Source organism: Vicugna pacos, chromosome 22, assembly GCF_048564905.1.
Source record: "Vicugna pacos chromosome 22, VicPac4, whole genome shotgun sequence".
Taxonomy (NCBI): Eukaryota; Metazoa; Chordata; class Mammalia; order Artiodactyla; family Camelidae; genus Vicugna; species Vicugna pacos.
In genome coordinates, this window is record NC_133008.1 from 24,871,892 (window position 1) to 24,890,634 (window position 18,743).

Consider the following 18,743-nt stretch of genomic DNA (forward strand, 5'->3'; position numbering starts at 1 on the left):
ACACTGAAAACCCAGAAAACAAAACAGACAGTAAACTACCCTTGTTTCTTATGTATCTCAGTGCAGAGACGGGGGTGGAGGGCAGAGAGAAGGGGAGACCAGGCTGAAGGAAGAGGAGCGGAGGGACAGGGGACGCTAAGGGGGAAGCACACCAAATCCATTAGTACTATATATAGAGATACTCGTATATACTGCGTTTCTTAGCCTAAGAAGAAACTTGTTTGACGGGACGGGCGGCCTTTGCGGTCCGCGATGCTGGTGCTGGTCGGGCGCACGGATCTCCCGGGGCCGAAGCGGGGCTGGCCCAGGCTGGCTTGCGGGGGTAGGGGGGCGCCCCAAGGGTGGGTGGGTGGGGAGCAGAGGCGGGGCTGGGGTGCCCCTCGGGCTCTCGATTAGGGGACGAAAGTTCTCGTGACTTTATTGCTCCTTTATTTTCTCTCGTGTGTGTGTGTGGGGGGGTCCGTTCAGCACGGTCGGGGTGGGTAAGTGGTGGGTCGTCTGAGCCACCCGGCCCCTCTGGGACCCAGAGCGCGGCGTCCGCTCCGCCAGCACGGGGGTGAGAACAAGGCACTAGGTCGGCCGGCCAGCGCGGGGGCGGGTGTGTAAGGCAGTCGACGGGGTTGGTTGCAGGGTGGGATGGGGCTGTGTGCGGGGCCGTGTGTGTGCGTGCGTGTGGGCGCGGGCCTGGGCGAATCGACCTGTCAACTTGGCTGGTCCTGTCCTGGAGCGTCGAGCCTTCCCCGTGCTCCCCGGAGGGTGACGGGGGTGGGGTGGGGTGGGAGGAGTGATGTTGAGTCGTGGGCGCCAGGGAAGGGGGTGGGGGAGGAAACTACCAACTTGCTGAGCGCGCTTCTGATAATGCTGGTGAGGGTCAAGTTGGCGTCTGGCTCAAAGAAGGACGCTCGGGGCGGAGAGGGAGGGAGGGGACGTTTGTTCGTTGGCATTGACCTCTGCGGGGGAGGGGCTGGGGACCCGCCGCCGCGCCCCGGTACCCGGACGGGGATGGGGCGAGGTGGGGGCGCTGGGCCCCAGGGAAGGGCGCCCGGGGAGACCCGCGGCCAGAGCAGCCCGCCGCCGGGCGCACGCCGCTGTCCCGTTCCGTTAAACTCAACAAAGAAGGGATATGCGTGTTCCTAACAAGTGCAGGATATTTAATTGATTCATAAACTTATGTATAATAGTTTGTGGGTTTTTTAAAACGTACTTTATAATGTAAGAAGCACCAGGGTTTTTATGTTGAATTATCTTTAAAATAATTTTCTCTCGTCCTTTTCCTTTTTGAACTTGTGTTGATTTTTTAATGTCGAGGTGTTTTTTTTAAAATCCTAAAATGTGAACGTTTCCTTCAGCCCTCCCACCGAAACCGAGAACAAACGACGAAACAAATAAAAACCCCAGATCATCCTCGTCAACGCAGGAAAACGACTTAAAAAAAAAAAAAAAGCTTAAAACGAACAAAAAAAAAAAAAAGGAAAAAACACTCAGCTTTCGTTATCCCCGCGCAGGGCAGGGCAGGCCCGGTTCTTTTAGCGTCCCCAGAGCCGCGAGGACATTACAACAAAAATAGAAATTTTTTTCTTAATCTCTTAACATACAAAGATAGGAAAACTCTCTGATGCATTGCACTTGGTTCAATGAAAAAAAAAAAGTTCATTTCCCCCATATATATTTTTTGTGGGTTTTTTTCTCATCTAATACGTCCCCACATCTCCTGTCGCCCTCATCGCCCCTCGCCTGCCCCTCACGACGACACTTGGGAAAGGAGCGGCCCCCCACCCCCATGCCCACCCGGGCAGCCCTGCCGGGCGCGCTCCCGCCCCGGCCCAGCTGGCCTGCAGCTTCCGACCTCGCCTGGGCGGGTGCCCCGCAGACCCCTGCCCCCACCACCCCCGGCCCACCGCGCCCGCGGCCCCGATTGTCTTCGAGGGAAAGGGTGCGAGCGGCCGGGCAGGGGGGCAGGGGGGGTCTCTTCTGCTCCCCTCTCAGCTCTGACCCTGTTTAGCCAACCAAACTGAAAAATCATTGCACTTTGACCGCGCGTCACGCCCGGCCCACCCGGCCCCCCACCCCCCTGCCCTACTCCCCACGACCCCCCAGGCTCCCGTGGGATCCCCTACCCCTGCTTCTCAGACCCGGTCCTCCCGGAGGGCTGCACACAGATAGGGGAGGGCTTCGCTCAACTTCCAACAAAAGCCACCCCTGGGGCCAGCCATCTTGTGGCTTCCAGCTGGGGAGGAGGCACCTCTTGCTGGCCCCTTTTGCCCCAGGTAAGGGCCCTCCTCTCCCCAGCCACCTCCCTCCTCTCCTTCCTTCCCTGTGCTTGGGGCCACAGCCTCACAAACTAGATTCACAATAAATAAAGCCCATACCCCACCCCTATGTGGTGCAATGTTGGGTTGATTGACTTTCAGAGGATCCCGACCTGTGCTTTGTGTTTTCATACAGTTAAGGAGAGAGAAAGAGAGAGAGGCACAAGGACTCCAGTAGGGGGCCAAGGAGGGAGATGCAGGGATCAGGGAGTAAGGCACAGAAAGACAAGCCAGAGGGGCCAAGTCACACCCTGGACAGGGGCTGGGTGTGCTCTTGCTCCCCTCCCTCCCAGGGGGGCTTCTGAAGACCCTCTGGACAGGCCCCAACCATCCCTTGGGGGAGGAGGGGGCTGCAGGGGCAGAGGAGAGAGCTACTTCCTGTGGTGTGTTATCAAATTGTTCCCAAGTTGCTCAAATGGAGGAGTTCCCAATTGCAACAGCAAAAGACCTAAACAATGAATGCCCCACCCCTAAATAAAGAGTAAAGACATTACAGCTGAAATCCAGAGAGAAGTGGCCATAGGGTGGTTTGGTGGGGAAAGTGGTGGGGGCGCAGAGAAAGCTCCAAAACACTTTTGAAAAAGGACGACACCCAATACCCTCCAAAGGAACTGAAAGTCGGCGAGTAGGACGCCTACCTAGCGCAGGTGGCAGTTTAGCGGATGGCAGCGGCGACTGCCTCGTCCTCCTCGCTCGGCTCCGGGGTCCCCTTTCTGCTCCACTCTCCGGGCCCGGCCACAGCAGGGCTGTCTGCATGAGGGGCAGGGGCAGGGACCGATGGGGCGGAGCGAGGGCACCTGCATGCGGGGCTGGGGTGTGGGGTCGACCTGGGGCCCGCCTCCCCTCACTTGTGGCATGGCAGGGGGGAGACCTTCCTGGCCTGCCTCAGGAGAGAGGGAAGATGGGTCCTGTCCCAGGCTGGGATGGGCCATCGAGAGCATCCAGACTTTTTCCTATGGACTGTACAGAGGGATCTGGGGCCCCAGGAACTGCCCCTGCAGTTCAGGGTTGGGTGGTAGAAAACTCTCCATTCCAGGAGCACAAAACTAGCTCCAGGAGAACCCCCTGTCCACGGGGAGGTGGGGGTTCTAGCTCAAGAGTGGGGCCGGGGGACATCAAGGCCACCCTGCCTCACCCAGAACAGAGCAGCTGGGGGAAGAAGCCAGTGGCAAAGGCAGTGAGGGAGGGAGGGGTGGAGTCTGGAGAGGACAGCCCTCTGGATCTGCACCCCCATCATCTTTACAAGCTGGTCCTCAGAGCTTCCTAGTGAAGCTCTGGCCCTACTCGAGGGTGGGGTTCCCCTAGGAAGGGTGAGGGTGGGGGCAGGCCCCTTCAGAATTGTGCTGGTTGCTTTGTTTGGGGATTTTGTTCCTTCCCCAGAAGGCCAGGACGGGATGTGGGGGGAGGAAGGCAGTTCTGCATCCTTTCTTTCTGTCCTCTACTTGACAGAGTCCGTTTTGCATGTTTCTTTCTGCTTGGCTGCTGGTGCACAGCTCCACTGAGACCTCTTCTGAGGGCTCTCCGAGAACTGGGCTGCTTCTGGGGGCCTGCAGGGGTCCCCGGGCTGGAGGAGAGAAGGGCTGAGTGGCTGACGACGTCTAATTTTTGCTTTTCGGTGGGGCTGGGCTGGGCTGGGGGATTTTTCCATGTCTCAAAATTTCTTCTCCCCCCGTTTGAGGAACCTCTTCTTTTCATTTTGTCATTTCTTTTGTCGATCTTATCAGAGGAACCAGGACTGAAATAAAACAAAAAAGAGGCACTACTGAGAACAGCAGGGGCAGGTCCCTTCTCACTCCCACATGGCCCTGTGACTCCTGGCGGGTTTCCGAGGTCCCTGGAGGGCCCAGCTCCAGCAGAGCCAAGGACACCAACACCTCATGCAGAGGTACATACATCCTTATTCTGTCCGTCCCTCCTATGGGAATTCTGTCCCCCCAGGATGCCCTGCCTCCCAGTGCTACGGTCCAGCTGGCCTTCCCGTGGGCACTATGCCCAGCGGGTGGGACCCCCGTGGCTGGCACTGGCATAGGCACAGACCTAGGATCTGGCCATGTTCCCAATTGTTTAGGTTTTTGTGTGGGTCCTGGAGGGTGGAGGAGGATGCCAGGCTAGAGCTTTTGTCCCCAAAGGGGTTTGGGGAGTGGGGTGGGGGTAGCCCAGCTTCTTGCTGAGTTTTCTTTCTGTCTCTTTGGATTAAAAGCAGAAATTCCCATTTGCATACCTCAGCTAAGGTCCCACAGGCTGAAAAGCTGAGGGGGGTGGGTACCACATGGCTAGTAAGCCTGGGGGAAGAGACCAGTAGCCCACCAGGCTTGATCTTCTATACCCTCCCCTGCACCAGGCCCTGAGGAAAGTCCTGAGGCTCCCTGGGGTGGACATCACTTCCCTCAGGGTGCCAGCAGGGGGCGCCACCTTCCTACAAACGGGCTCTGGCAGCCACTCAGCACAAAACACACCAAGGGTGGACGCCCCCTCTCCGCTCCAGGACTGGGCTGCCTGGCAGTGCCCTTCACAAACGGCTCTGGCCCCACCTCGTGGCCAAGGGGGAGGTTTCCTCCTCTATGGTCTGCAGTGCCTGGGTATGCCTGGTGGTTCCCTTGAGGCAAAATGGGGGGATGGTCCCTGAAAATGCATCTCAGGGCCTCTCCCAGGCTCTGGGTCACAGACTCAGATCTGCAGACGCCAGGCAGAGCTAACTACAGAGGGTGCACCAGGTACTCATTATATCCTCTCTCCAACCCTGCACAGAAGCCCGGTGAAGAGAGGGCAGCTGATCTACCCAAGGCCACACAGCCCACATGGCCAAGTTGGGACTCCAACGAAGGGGGCAGCTCAGAATTGATGCTCCTAACTGCTACGTGTGGCGTGTTCACAAGGAGGCAGGGTCTGTGGTGGCCAGGACACCCGCACCCTGCCTAGGGCCAAGGCTGCCACATCTGGTGAGGGCCTAGCGTGGCCAGACCAGCCAACTTTTCAAAAGAAGCAGAAAGTCTAGACAGAATTTCATGTGAAATTTTCCAATATTTAAAACACTTGTTTTGGTCACACAGATTATGCCTGCAGGGCAGACCTGCCCCTCAGGATCTGGTTTGGGACTGCAGGCCATCGTCTACTTGGAGACGGAGACACTGAGTTTTAGAGTCAGAAAGGGCCTTGGTTATATAAGATGACAGATGTTCACTAAACCTATTGTGGTCATCATTTTGTGATGTACGTAAGTCAAATCATTATGTTGTACACCTTAGATTTATACAATATTTTATGTCAATTATATCGCAGTAAAACTGGGGAAAAAAAAGAAAGAGAGGGTCTTGGAGATCATCTAAAACTTCCCGTGACAGTGGAAATGTTCTCTGTTTGTGCTGTCCAGTGTGTCCAGCGCAGTAACTACTAGCAATGATGCACAGCTTCGAAGCACTCGAAATGTGGCTAGTGTGACCCAGAGACTAAATTTTTCTCTAGTTAGTTATTTAATTTAAACAGTCACATGTGGCCAGCGGCTACCCCACTGGATACTGCAGATGGAGGGCACTGGGAAACGTGGGGGTTTGGGGTTGCCAAAATGACCGGGGGCACTGCTAGCATTTACCAGGCGGGCAGAGAGATGCTACACTTCCTGCTATGTGCTGGACAACGTGCACGGAGGAGACCTGCCCTCTTGTAGTGGAGCTCCCGGAACACCTGCCCAAAGTCCAACCCCATCAACTGATTAAAGGCGAAACGGAGGCTAATGGGGGCCTAGCAAGGTGTGGGGGAAACCCAGGTATGCAGCATTCCCAGAATGGACGGGGGAGGGATGGCTCAGCAACCAGCTCCTGGGCTTCGGTCCTGGCCCGAGGAGGTGGGGAGCTGCCTGGGTGAGCCCCCTGTCCCTGCAGGCTTGGGTGTTAGTGTTCTCTGGCACCCCTTTCCCAAGGGGAGACCACATGGGGGACCCCGACACCATCAGCCTGGCTGTGAGCCTGCCCCTCCCCTTTCCTGTGAGGGAAAAGAGGCTAGGGACAACTGGACAGGGAGGGTCTGCAGATCATGCCAAGGCCCCAGGCTAGCCCCTTTGGGGGTCTCCTGAGCTGCATGGTGGCAGGGGGACAACCACCAGTGCTCAGATTGAGGGGGCCCCCCTCAGAGGAGGAAGACTCCAGTTCCAGGCCTGGAGTTAGGGACAAAGACAGCTCCAACAGGACTCCCTGGTGCCTCCCCATGGGTCCCAGAAACAGGAGATCTGCTGCCAAGCACGGAGTGGCTTTTTCTGCTCACCCCTCCCTGCTTCCTGAGCCAGGTCCAAAATTGATTAAAACTAAGTAAAAAGCGCTGCCCAGGGAATGACAAAATTGCTAAAATTCTCTTTTCTTCCCTCATTCTATTGTTCTCTCTCCATCTGGTGCTCCAGAGATCAGCTAAAGTCACTGGTTACTGTGGAAACCGCCCCCCACTGTACCCCCTGCGCCCGCTGCAGCCGCCTGCCTGCCCCCAGGCCCAAGGGCTCCCTGCTTAGCTTGTCCGACTCCAGCCCCTCCACCCCCCATCCCCAGACACACCTGCCTGCTCAGGGCCCAGGCCCAAGGCCCCTGGTAGAAACAAGGGGAAGAAAAACTATTTCCCAAACTTGCCTCAAACTCTGAGTTGGCCCGGACATCCAAGCAAAGTGAGCAGAGAAAGTGAAGAAGGGAAAGCATGCAGAGGCGGAAATGGGGTGAACGGGGAGGGCTTGTGGCAGTGGTCCCCGAGAGTGAGCATGAGCAATCGAATACAGTCAGAGCTGCAGGGCGGATAGCGGGAGGGAGGGTGGGCAGGCGGGAGCAATGGAGCCCTGCCGCCTGGTGCCAGCCCAGAGCCAAGAGGGGAGGCCCGCCTGCTGTCCCTTCCTCTGGCACCCCCTCCTGCCCTCTGCCAGCAGGGCTCTCTCGGCCTCCCTGGCACAGAGCGGAGGGGGCTGGCTCCAGCCCCTGCTCAGAGCCATTGTTTTTCTTCTCAACACCCCCAAGTTCAAGTTCATCTGGGTGTTACATCATGTCTGGTTGCTCCTGGAAACCAGACGGGTCAGACGTGACTCTGGGGAAAGGGGGTGGGAAGCTGGAGGGGCTGAAGTTCTCCTCCCCTCCCCTCCTTGCCACTAGGGAGCTCTGAAGTTTGAAGTTTGACAAAGTTTTTAGGCTTTTTTTTTTTAAGGGAGGGAAAGGAAAAGGGAAAAAAATAAAATCTTAAACCACACACACAAAACTTCCATCCACCAACTTTCTCTGGACTTGGGCCTCAGAGCAGAGAGGGAGCAGGAGCTGAAGGAGGTGGCCCTAGGGCTGAGGAAGCCTCTAAGGCCCTGGGCTCACAGGGCAGTGTTCTCGTAAAATGTGCAAAAGAAAAAGATATTTGCGTGTTCCCCTCTCAATCCTCTCTGCCCTGCTCCTGCAGCTGGTCCTCCCTGTGCCCTGAGGGCCCTGGTCTCTGCAGGCTATTCCCAGCCTCTTGGGGACAGGCACAGGGAGGAGAGGGCCTGCATGCATGTGTGTGTGCAAAGATGCCAGTGCAAAGCCGGGTCCCGGGGCCTCCAACAGGAGGGTTGGCGGGGAGTGTTTCCTTGTGAGAAATGGGGGCTCCAGCCTGGTCTCCCCTCTAACAGGATTCATGGGACTTGGGGGAGGTGCCTCCAGGATGGCTTCAGGCCCTGCCTTACCCTCAGTGCCAGAGCCTCTGGGCATGTGGCCCACCAGCCCGCCTTTGTCCCTCCTCCACCCTTGCCCAGCCCACCCAAAACCGGGAAGTGAGGAGGGCCAGGGGCCAGGGTGTACAGCCGGAGCAGGAAGAAAGCAACAGGGCAGACCCTGTCCTCCACTTGATGGAGCCTCCCACTTCCATCTTTGCTTCTACCAGGCCTGGCCCAGAGCGCCTCTGGCCTTGGGTCCTTGGCCGCCTTCCCCAGGGCCAGGGCTGTCAGAGCTAATTATCCAATTAGCTGATTAGCCAGGGGGTCTAGAGGCTGCCTGGGGAGGCAGGCTCAGCTGGGCGCGCAGAAGCCTGAGCCCTCGAGCCCTGCCCCAGCCCGTTCTCCCGGATTGGCCCCAAGGATTCCGGCCTCTTCCCTAACACCATGATGCCCCCACCCCTGCCTGCATCCACTTGGTGGGCAGGGCCTCCTACCTGAGACTGCTGTGGGATGTTCAGAAAGTTGCCGTCCCGGGGTCCGATGCTGACAAACCGGTTGGCAGAGGAGGCGCCTGTCGTTGCGAATGCTGTGGGGAGCAGGGGAGAGAGGGAGAGACCCCGGTGAGGCCTTGGGGCCTGCCGGGGCACTGCCCTTTGGGGCTGCTGAGAGAGGGAGAGACTGGGTTAGACCATGCTGCCCAGGCTTAGGCTGGCAGTGGGAAGGACAGGCCGGAGGGGCCCCCTCATCCTCTCACTGGCCAGGAGCAGACACTGTCCCCTACCCCTGGCACTCCACCTCAGCCAGGGATCCTCTTTCATGGCCCTGGAGGCTTTAGCTTAGGTCCCATGGACCTAGTTCTGTCCCCTAAACAGGCACTAGACAGGGCAAGGGATCGCCCTCCTTCCAGAGCACCCACAGCAGGTATCTTTGCTTGCCTACTGGCCTCTTGGGTCTGGAGAAGAGGGAGCCCGGGAGTGTGGAAGCTCTGGCAGACAGGCCTCACCCTGTCTGGGGAAGGCCATCTCAGCTGGGCCACTACCTCTGCAAATGGGGTGGTTAGTTGGGTGCTGCACCACTTACCACCCTGACTGGGCTGGTGGCTCAGGAAACTTGAAGGGTCCCAACGGAGGGCTGAGCTGGGTGGAACAGTGTCAGAGAGGGGTCTAGGAGCTGGCTGCTGGTTCAGACCCAGGGGTGGCAAGGTTCAGGCCTGACAGACATTCTCCTTCTCTGATGGATGAACTAGGTCCCATGGTCCTGTGGTCCCCAAGGCCTGAGATGGGCCAAGATGCAAGAAGAGGAGGAGGCTGGAGGGCCTACCAGAGCCCTGGGGCTTGGGCACAGAGGGCAGCTGTTCTGGAGCCTGAGAGGCAAATGGGCCAAATACCCATGAGCTCCTCTCGGGTTATCTGGCTGGAGCCCTACGGGAGGGGACTGGCCCTGTACCCCCAGGAGGGAGGATGCCCCCAGAGGAGACAAGGAGTGTCACAGGCTAACTGGGAGTCCCCCCACACCCCTCCCTGCACCAGATACACCCCAGGAAGCCCATGCTCCACATTCTGTCCATAAGTGCCCCCCAGCCAGCCCGCGGCCTGGCTCCCCCTCTCCCACCCTGCCCACCTCCGATGACCATGACCATGACTTCGTGTCTTATGGCGAATGCAAATGAGAAGATGGCATGAAGAGGATGGAGAGGGGAAAAGAACTCAAACCATGAAAAAGAAGGTGAGACAGAGAGTGCGAGACGGAGCAAAGTGGTGAGATGGGCCACCCCTTCCGCCGCTGTCCCGAAGTCCTGGCCCACGGCCTGCCAGCCCCCAGAGCGCCCGAAGCGCTGCCACCCCTGCCCACAGACCCGCAGACGGCACGCCGCCCACCCTCCGCCTCTCCTGTCCTTCATGCGTCGGGTCTACCTTGGGCCTCTCAACCCAGATTTGTCTCTTCCCTTTGACAAAATTTGTCATTGGCTTAAAAAAAAAAAAAAGGAAAGAAAGAGAGAGAAAGAGATGAAGTAAGCCGAGGCCCAGAGCCCTCCCTTGTCCTTGGAACATCCAACCTGGGGAAGAAATTGAGGGAACGGAGAGGGAGGAGAGGGAAAAAAAAAAAAAAAGAGGAACAACGAGAAACCAAACGTGAGACTGAAGGCTGAAGGGGAGGGGATCAGGGGCTGGCCTGCTGCACTTTTAGAGGCCTGAGGGCCCCAGAATGGAGGTGAAGGGGGCAAGGCAAAAAGGGGATGGTGGTGGCGTCGCCTTGTGGTCACATTTAATTTTCTTGGTGTGGGGGGGGGAGGGCACAACGAAACAAAAAAAAAAAATCAAAAAACAAAAAAACGAAAAATGAAAAAAACAGCAATTAGGCATGAAGATGGCATGGCTGTGCCTCCCCTCCCCCCTCCCACCCTGGCCAGCACCCCTGGCCTGTGCGCCCCACTGTGCTCCCCCTCCCGCCCCCCGGAGGGGCCTGGGCCAGGGGCCCCGGCTGGGAGCAGTGGGCAGGCAGGGGGCCTCATGGGGTGCTGGCTGGTGCAACTAAGGCCCGGGAGGCTGTGGTTGGGGGGCTCAGCTCTGTTCTTGTCCGAGTGGGAGGCTCCGTGGCACAATGGGTTGGGGGACTTTGACAGTGAAAGAGGGGGCTTTTCTTTTTGCAGTGGAGACTGTTTGGATGGGCTGGGGACGCTGGGCGTTGTGGTTTCGGTTTCATCGTCCACTTACAAGGTGATGGAGGAGTCAAGGCGGCGCCGTCTGGGGCAGTGCTGGTGGATTTGGAATCAGGCATAGGAAGGGGCACAGGTCTGGCCACTGGAGGCGGCGGTGGTAGCAAAAATGACCCCGGGACTTTGCCCTGGCCGCTACCGTTGGGCTGCGAACAACATAAATAGAGTGACGCATGAAGGCACATCACACACAGACACACGCTCCCCTGCGCGGCCACGCCAGCTCGCTCCTGAGAGCGGGCGCTCCCGGCGGAAGATGTAAGATGGGGTTCTCTTCTCCAGGGCACAGTGTTGGTGAGGGGATGAGGCCTCTATTTGGTCTCTCAGATGTTTCTCTCTCTTTTTTTTTTTTTTTTGTAGTCCTCTTTTGACGTTGTGGGAGGGAGGAAGGGGGGATATCCGACGGGTGGTTTGTTATTGCTTAGGGAACAGGTTTTAGGTACCAAAACGTGCCACCTAGCCATATAAGCAGCTGCCCTCAGAATCTCATGCTCTTGAAGAACTTCTACAGCAGGAAAGATGCACCAGCTTGCCCCCTGTTTCCCCCTGAACACACACATGCCTCCTCTCTGTGGGCCCTTGGGGGAGGGCCAGCTGACCCAAACCAGGACCCATAGGCCCACCAGCGTCATGGCCTCGGGCGGATGCCAGGGAGCTCACACCAGGCTCTGGTAGCCTGAGGACAATGGGGTCCTGGTCTATTTGCTACAGAACAGCCTGAGAGGAAAACCCACTGCTGACAGCTCTGGTTCCCGCAAGGTTCTCTGAGTGGACATCTCTCAGAAGGTAGGGATGCTGGGTCACCAGATTCACTAATTGTCCTTTATTCCCTCTTCTGCCTTATACTTAAGTTTCCTCCTCCAGACCCCATATGTGGCTTTATGTCCATCAGCCTTTGGGCTTCAGGGGACATAGACGCCACAAGGATGGGAAGAGGTCCCAGGCCTCTTGCAGACACAGCTTACCTGCAGCTCTGGGCACATACGTCCTGCTGCTCTGGACAGTGTGCGTGATGACCACCTGCAGCCCAGGCTCAAGGAGGCCAGGCCAGAGCTCTCCATCCTCAACTGACCCTTCTCCTGTGGGTCAAACCTTTGCACTCTCAGCCACCCAGGTTCAAGACCTCAGAAGGTTCCTGTACTCCCCCTTCTGTTGGTGAGCAAACCCTGCAAGGCCCAACCCTGGATGTTTTCAGCCAGGCCATGCTTCTATCCTTTCTGATTTCTCCTGGACTGACAATGACCCCCAAGGGGTCTCTCCCATGCTGACTGTATGCTCATCAGCTCAGTGCCCTTGGCACCTGGCTCTGCCTGAGGCACTTCACTCAGGTTGTGTCCAATCCCCCAACCACCCTGTAAGGCAGCAGTCCTTGTTTAGGGAGAGTCCTGCCCCCCAGGGGGTATTGGCAATGTCTGGAGACATTTTGGTTAGCACAACTTGGGGGCTGCTATTGGCAACTAGCAGGTGGAGGCTGAGGACACTGCTCAACACCCTACAACACTCAGGACAGCCCCCAGGACAAAGGCTCATCAGTCTGAACGTTAACAGCACCGAGGCTGAGAAACCTTGCTGCAAGGGTAGCTCTACTCTCCCCCTTTCAGTGGAAACTGGGGCTCTTCATATTTAAGTGGTTTATCCAAAGTCACCCAGCTGGACTAGCAAGGCCTGAAATTCACAGCCATGTCTGTCTGACTGCAGGGATCCTGTGGATTCTTTCCAGCAGGCACATCAACCCTCTTCCAAAATCTAAAGGAGCTCAGACTTCTCACGGACCCCAGAACCCACCACAGTGACGACTACACCTGACATAAAACATTAGCCCCCAAGTTGGGCATTCAAGGACTCGGTGGTAGAGCCCCGATGGGGTCTTCCACCATTCTTGCTCCTACACTCCCTTCCTCTAAGTACTTCCCATTGCGGCCTAAGTAGTCGGGGCTGCACACCTGCTGACTGTAGAACCCTCTGTCCAAAGACCCCTTTCCTACACCCTTCAAGGCCTGCTCAGAAAACACTGTCCTCAGCATGGGGACCAGCCAGACTCCCTGAACCACCACCCAGCTCTCTCTGTCTTATTCTTCCAAGACACTCTTGACCTCCGCTGGAGCCTCTGAAGCAGGCTCCCCAACAAGCAGGCAGAGCGTCACCTATGTGTGGCTCAAGCGTGCAGCTCAGTCCCACTGACTGAGCTGCACTGACTAGTCCATCCTGCTGTACTTGAAAACCAGAGCCTCGTGACTAAGCTGTGCAGGCCATGCCCTTCTGACCTCCTGTACTGCCTACCACCCTTCACCTCTAGTGACCTAGATCTGACATTGTCCCACCAAATGGTTCCCTTGACTTGATCTTTCCTGCCCACTCAGAGGCCCCTGACAAAAGCAAGCAGTGGCTGCTGCTAGTCCTTGTCTGTGTCCTGGGCTAAAAACCGTGCCAGGTGTCATTTTGGAAATGGACTCTTCGGTTCCAAGCAACAAAGCAGGCCAGAGGGCAAGGGTTTCCAGCCCTGCAGGGTAATGCTGACACACAAGTGGCAGCTGCCTTCCCTCCTTTCCACGACTTATCTGGCTCCTATGTCGTTCTTCCATCAGGGCAGGAAATGGAACAATCCCAACAGATCACAGCCTCACTCCTTCTCCCCCGGCCATCCTGAGCTTGAGCTCCAGGTGGCTGGGACATGTGGGCTTTCCAGGCAGCCCTTGCTCCCACAGGGTGGCCTCTGCTTCCTTCTAGTCCTCACAGCCTGTCTCCCCTGAGGAGGATCTACATTGCTAATCCCGCCTGATAAAGCAAATCCCCATCCAATACTGCCAGACAGTAAAACCGGCTGATTTACAACATTCAGTTGCTAGAAGCAACTTGCAACCTGACAAGGATGTCTCAGCTCTGGTTGGGGTACAAGTTGAGGTTTTAAAAATCTCAAAGTCTTGTGATTTTGAGGTGCCTTAAGGACTTGTGAATTAAAGGCTGGAAGGAACTTAGAGGCTGGGATAGCTCCTCACCTTCATCTGACAGGTGAAGATGCGGGCCTGGCCATTCTGGCATTGGTGGTCGAGGCTTAGCTAGAACCCGGCTTTCTCTCTCACACAGTCATACTCTCCTATTGGGCCCTGCAACTTCTCCATCGTACTTGCTTGGTGGTTTCTCCTCCATGCCAGAAATACAGCTAACCAGGCATCCTCTTTCTGCCCTTTGCATCTCCTCTGAGTGGTGTCTCCACTTGGCCTTGGCCTTTACTGATTTGGTTTTCTCAATCAAGGCCTTACACTGGGGACTAAGGACAAGCCATAGAGGTACCTGGGAACCATTCTTCAAATTGTCTGTAAAATTTTGTATTCATATATTTTTTCTGCAAAGATGTTCCATAACTTCAGATTCTCAAGGAAGTTAGGAATTTACCCCTCTAGTCCCTAGATTAGTGGTTCTCAAAGGGGGTCCCCTAACCAGAAGCAGCGGCATCACCTGGGATCTTGGGGAGAAATGCAGATTCTCAGTCCCACATCAGACCTGCTGAATCAGAATCAGGTGAAGCCCAGTCACCTGCATGTTAGTGAGGCTTCCAAGTGACTCTCATAGATGCTGACTGAGAACTGCCACTGTGGAGGTGGCCATGGAGCAAGCACAGCCCAGGACTCCCATCCCCTGCCACCAGGTCTGCTGCAGAGCCCAGGCCCACTAGCTCTCTACTCCCCCACAGCTAGAGAGGTGCCCTCTCTACCCTCCTCTCAGAAGCTAGGCCCCACGGAGCAGGCTCACTGCAGAAGTTCACCCGCCCCCAGCTCTTGGGCACAAGAGGAAACCAGAGAGCTCCAGCCGGACTAGACTCTCTGTTTAACCAGAGTGGCATTTGCTCCCCTGTCGGTAGCATTTTGTCTGTGCTCTACTCAGAGCAAGGACCTGCCTTGAGAAAATGACCTTCTAGGCCAAGTGAGCCCTTGATCTTGAATGATCAAGTAAAGGGAGAGGCTAAGGACCTGGGTAACAGGATGTCCAGGGATGGACGGACCCACACTCCCAACGGTCCATGGGTTAGCTTTGGTTCTTTGGGCTAAATCAGTCCTCCAGGTTGGTCTCATTTTGATTCCAAACACCAGCTGCCTCTGTAGGTGAGAAGCAGGCACAGTGGGGTTCCTGGTCTCTCTGATCCATATTCCAGACCCCAGGCCCCTTGGGATCTGGCAGCTCCTGTAGACTCTGCCGGCATCTCTGAAGGAGGTGCAGTAGCTGTTGCAAGTCAGGTCCACTTTTCCTTCCACACCCCTAAGAGTGGACAGAGCTTGTCCAGAGAGGCAGGCAAAGCTCTGAGTGTGCTGAGGAGCTGCAGAGCCAACAAGAAAAACCCTCGCAGGGCAAAGGGGGAAAGGAGATGAGAAAAGTGGAAGAAGGAGGAAGAGCAGAAGGGAGGGAAGAGGACTGGCTTCCGTCCTGGACAGCAAGAGCAAGGAGGCCCAGCCATGGCCCTGCCCCAGATCAATGCACCAGCACCGCGCAGCGTGCCTGAGGCAGCACTGGGCCAGATAGCCAAGGGCCGCCCACCCCTCTCCCTGGGCTGCTTCTGGTGTGGGCTTCCAAATGCCTTTCCCTAACACTGCACTTTGAGTGTCCTCCCTACCTGATCTCTCACAGCGGAGTTCCAGGCTGGACTGGCCTGGGGGAAGGAGCTGTGCCTTCTCATAGCACAGCATGCTGCGGGGGTTCCAGAACATTCCCAGGGGTCTAGAGACCACCGTGGCCCAACCTGGAATGGTTTCCCAGGGACTAAATAAGGACCACTGTCCCACTGAAGGGTCACCTCTGGCCCACCACCGTCTGGGATAATTCCTTTGCTGAATGGCCCTGTGTTTCTGCTCATCAGTGATCGGAACCTAGGGCTCGCTGATAGAGAAGGGCAGTGGGGCCACCGAGATCCATGCGGAGCCAGTCTTGCTCTCAGACTGAGGAGCAGAAAGCCTTCACCCCAGAACTGTGACTGACTTGAGAACCCCTTGTTAAGAGTCCTGCCAACAGGCGTCCCCATGACAGCCCCTGTAGCACGAGGCCTTCCCTCTACCGAGGACTTCTCACCAGGGATGGTCATGCCCCCTGGGCACACTGAAATCTGGAGACACTCATGATCAACACCACTAGTGAGGGGAGGTGATGTTGGCATTGAGTGGGTGGGAGCCAGGAATGCTGCTCAACACCTCACAGCGCACAAGATATCCCCACACAGCAGAGAATGAACAGCCCCAAATGTCAGTAGTGCCAAGGCTGGGAAACCTTGGTCTGGAACCTACCAAATCCTTGCAGCCCTGAGGTTTAAGAGAGGGTATTAGAAGCTAAGGGGCCCAGGCCCACGTTGGACAGATCATGGGCACAGTCTTGCTAGGGCAAGAGAACGCAAGGAGGGCAAGGGGCCTACTGCCCCCACCTGTCTGGACCATGATAGACAGGCCTGTGCCCAATACATAGACCCCTACTCCCAGACCCAGAAGATCGAGGTGCTCGGCACTACTGGCTCTCCGCTGCTCCAGCCTCAGGTGGGCTCCCGGCTTCTGGGCCCTCTCCCTGTGAGCCCTGAGACAGACGGACAGATGCAAAGATGAGCTGTAGTGGGGCTTCTGGGGTCCTCTGGACTCACCTGTCCGGTGGCCTGGCCCGAGCCATCTGAGCACACAAACTGCACAAACTCCTTCAGCGAGTCCTGCCCGTGGTGGTGGTGGTAGCGGATGGTCGGGTGCGTGAAGTACGGGCTCGACTGCTGGATGATGGATGTGGAGGGGAAGTGCAGCGCTGATGCTGTGGCCCGTGGGCTCCCTGTGTGCATATGGCAGGAAGAAGAGGGCATCGTCAGGGCCTAGGAGGCAGTGGGAGGTGGCGGGGGGGACCCCTGAAGACAAGGAGAACTGCTGGTCAGGGAGCTCAGGATCCAGAGAACGGGGCAGCAGGGCAGGGGCCTGGGTGAGGAGAGTGAGGCACTGGCCTCTAGAAGGAAAGTTAAAATGGTGCCCCAAAAAACTCGGTAAAATCAAGGTAAGTAAAATTTTAATGCAATATTTTAAAAAGTCAAATTGGCAAACTAGGGCCCACAGACCAGCTGCTTATCTTTGAAAATAAAGTTTGATCGGAACCAGGGCCAGAATTAGGGTGAGGTAACAAGGCAGGGTCTTGCAAGCACAAGGTCTGTCCTGGCTTTTGCTTAAAATACTGATACTTGCTCATCGTATTTTTTTTTTTGCAGTAGTTTTAATTTTTAGAAATATTGCATTAAAATATTTTTTATCTTGATGACTGAGGTTTTTGGTGCCTCTTCACATTAAAAAAATTTTTTTTTATTTTGTGGGGAGGTAATTAGGTTTGTTTGTTTGTTTGTTTTAATGGAGGTACTGGGGATTGAACCCAGGATCTCATGCGTGCTAAGCACACGCTATACCCTTCCCCACCACCCCGCGCTCCTTTACATTTTGCCTCATTCACTTCACCCTGGGCCCAGCCTGGGTGGGAGCCTGGATGAGGGATGAGAGGAGGCAGACAGTTCCGTGGGGCTCTGGATAAACACACGGCCCTGCGCCCATGCAGGGTGGGCCCCCGCAGTGCGCGTAAACACATCTCCTGCCTGAGTGGGTGTGCACCTGGCGGCTGCTGCTCAGGCCACATTCTTAAGTGGTCAGCCGCATCGTCCTAGTACACGCATCCTCGAACGTACAACTCCCACCCCAGAGTAGGCCCCAGCTCTTCCCTGGCCAAGTCCTCCCCATCCTGTCTGTTTCCAATCAGCTCGCTCTTGCTCTCAGTTTCATTAGGGGGGCTGTAGAAACTTGGCTTCTCTCTGGAGTTCATAAAAGCTGAGTCGAGCAGGGCCTGCTGCCCTCCCGCTGCCTGCACAGAGGGCCTGGGCTCCCCGCCCCCACCTTGTGGCCACCACGCCCTGCCCCGCTGCTGGCTGCCTCTGGGCTCCCAGCCAGGAGGCCCTGAGGAAGAAGCCGGGAGGGTAAACCTCACTGTTCTCCATGTCCTATAGCAGGGCCCAGGAGATGGCGGGTGGACACAGGGAAGTGTTCAGGAAAAGTCCAGGCCTCTTTCTGCCAGATGGGTGCCAGGAGAGGGAAGAAGCAAGTGAGGGAGCAGCCGGCAGAGGGCTCAGCTGCCACAGCTTCTTGCTTGATTCCATCCCCTCTTGAACGTGGAGGTGTCCTCCTCTCAAGCACTCTCTCTGTGAGACTGAAGCCAGAGAGCCCCCGGGGCTGTGGGGTGGTTCCTTTCCCTGGAGAGCAGCCCAGGTGCCACCTTCCCTTTGGCCTAGCTCTTCCTGTCTGGAAGGGAGGCCTCAAGAAGGGAGCCTGGGCCCCTACAAATACTCTTCTCAATCTGTGCCCCACACCAACCTGGGCTGGTGCTGCAAAACAGAGCCTGGGCTGTCAGGAGCTGAGAGAGAAGAGCTGAAAGGAGGGCAGAGGGAAGAAGCCTGTGCTTTCCCACCCACAGCTGGTGGGAGGAAAGGAGAGCTGGGCAGGAACGGGCCCGAGGCCTCTGCTGTCGGGGGTAAGTGGGAGGAGGCCTCAGGACGGGCCTGTGCCGCACATGCACGCACACACACCGGCACACATGCATTGATGCGTGCACACAGCACCTGCGCATACACATAAGCAAACACATGCTCACGTGCGCACACAGCACACAAGCACGCACACATCGGCACCCGTGCACACAGGGTGTAAGAAGCAAGTGGGAGAGTGCTGGGGAACAAGGTGAGGAGGCCCAAGGGCTGGCCTGGTTCTGGAGGAAGTGCGGCTGCAGAGGGAGGGCCTGTTCCCATGCCCACCCACTGCCATACCACGGCCCTTTCAGAGAGCTTGGGGCTGTCACTCAGGGGCGGTCCTGGCCCCTTCGCCTGGCCAGCTGCCCCTCAGGGCTCCTCCGCCACCCCCACTGCCCCCCTCCGGGCCCTCCATTTCTCACCTGGTCTGACTCCAGCAAGCACAGGCAGCGGGTGGTGAGTGAAAGCCATGCGCGGGGAGCTGCCCTGAGAGGAGAGGGCACTGCAGAAGTCCAGCTTTCCTGACTTCTTTAGAGAAGCCGGGCCTGGGGGGAGGAATCAGCAACA

At 56.9% G+C, this 18,743-nt stretch overlaps 1 protein-coding gene across 11 annotated transcripts in view; it reads right to left on the reverse strand.

Moving 5' to 3' along the window:
* Positions 1-156: 156 nt before the first annotated feature.
* Positions 157-18,743, reverse strand: part of NFIX (nuclear factor I X) — a 101,282-nt gene continuing 82,695 nt past the window's right edge. For 5 of the 11 annotated variants that reach the window (XM_072947576.1, XM_072947575.1, XM_072947580.1 and 2 more), the window contains 5 exons: positions 18,599-18,721; positions 16,281-16,456; positions 10,665-10,812; positions 8,445-8,536; positions 157-4,044 (listed from right to left, as the gene is read on the reverse strand). In XM_072947576.1, coding sequence (XP_072803677.1) covers positions 4,030-4,044; positions 8,445-8,536; positions 10,665-10,812; positions 16,281-16,456; positions 18,599-18,721 — 554 coding nt within the window. In that variant the 3' untranslated portion in view covers positions 157-4,029. The remainder of the gene's footprint in view (positions 4,045-8,444; positions 8,537-10,664; positions 10,813-16,280; positions 16,457-18,598; positions 18,722-18,743) is intronic. The other 6 variants (XM_072947578.1, XM_072947577.1, XM_006206230.4 and 3 more) reach the window with 4 other exon arrangements.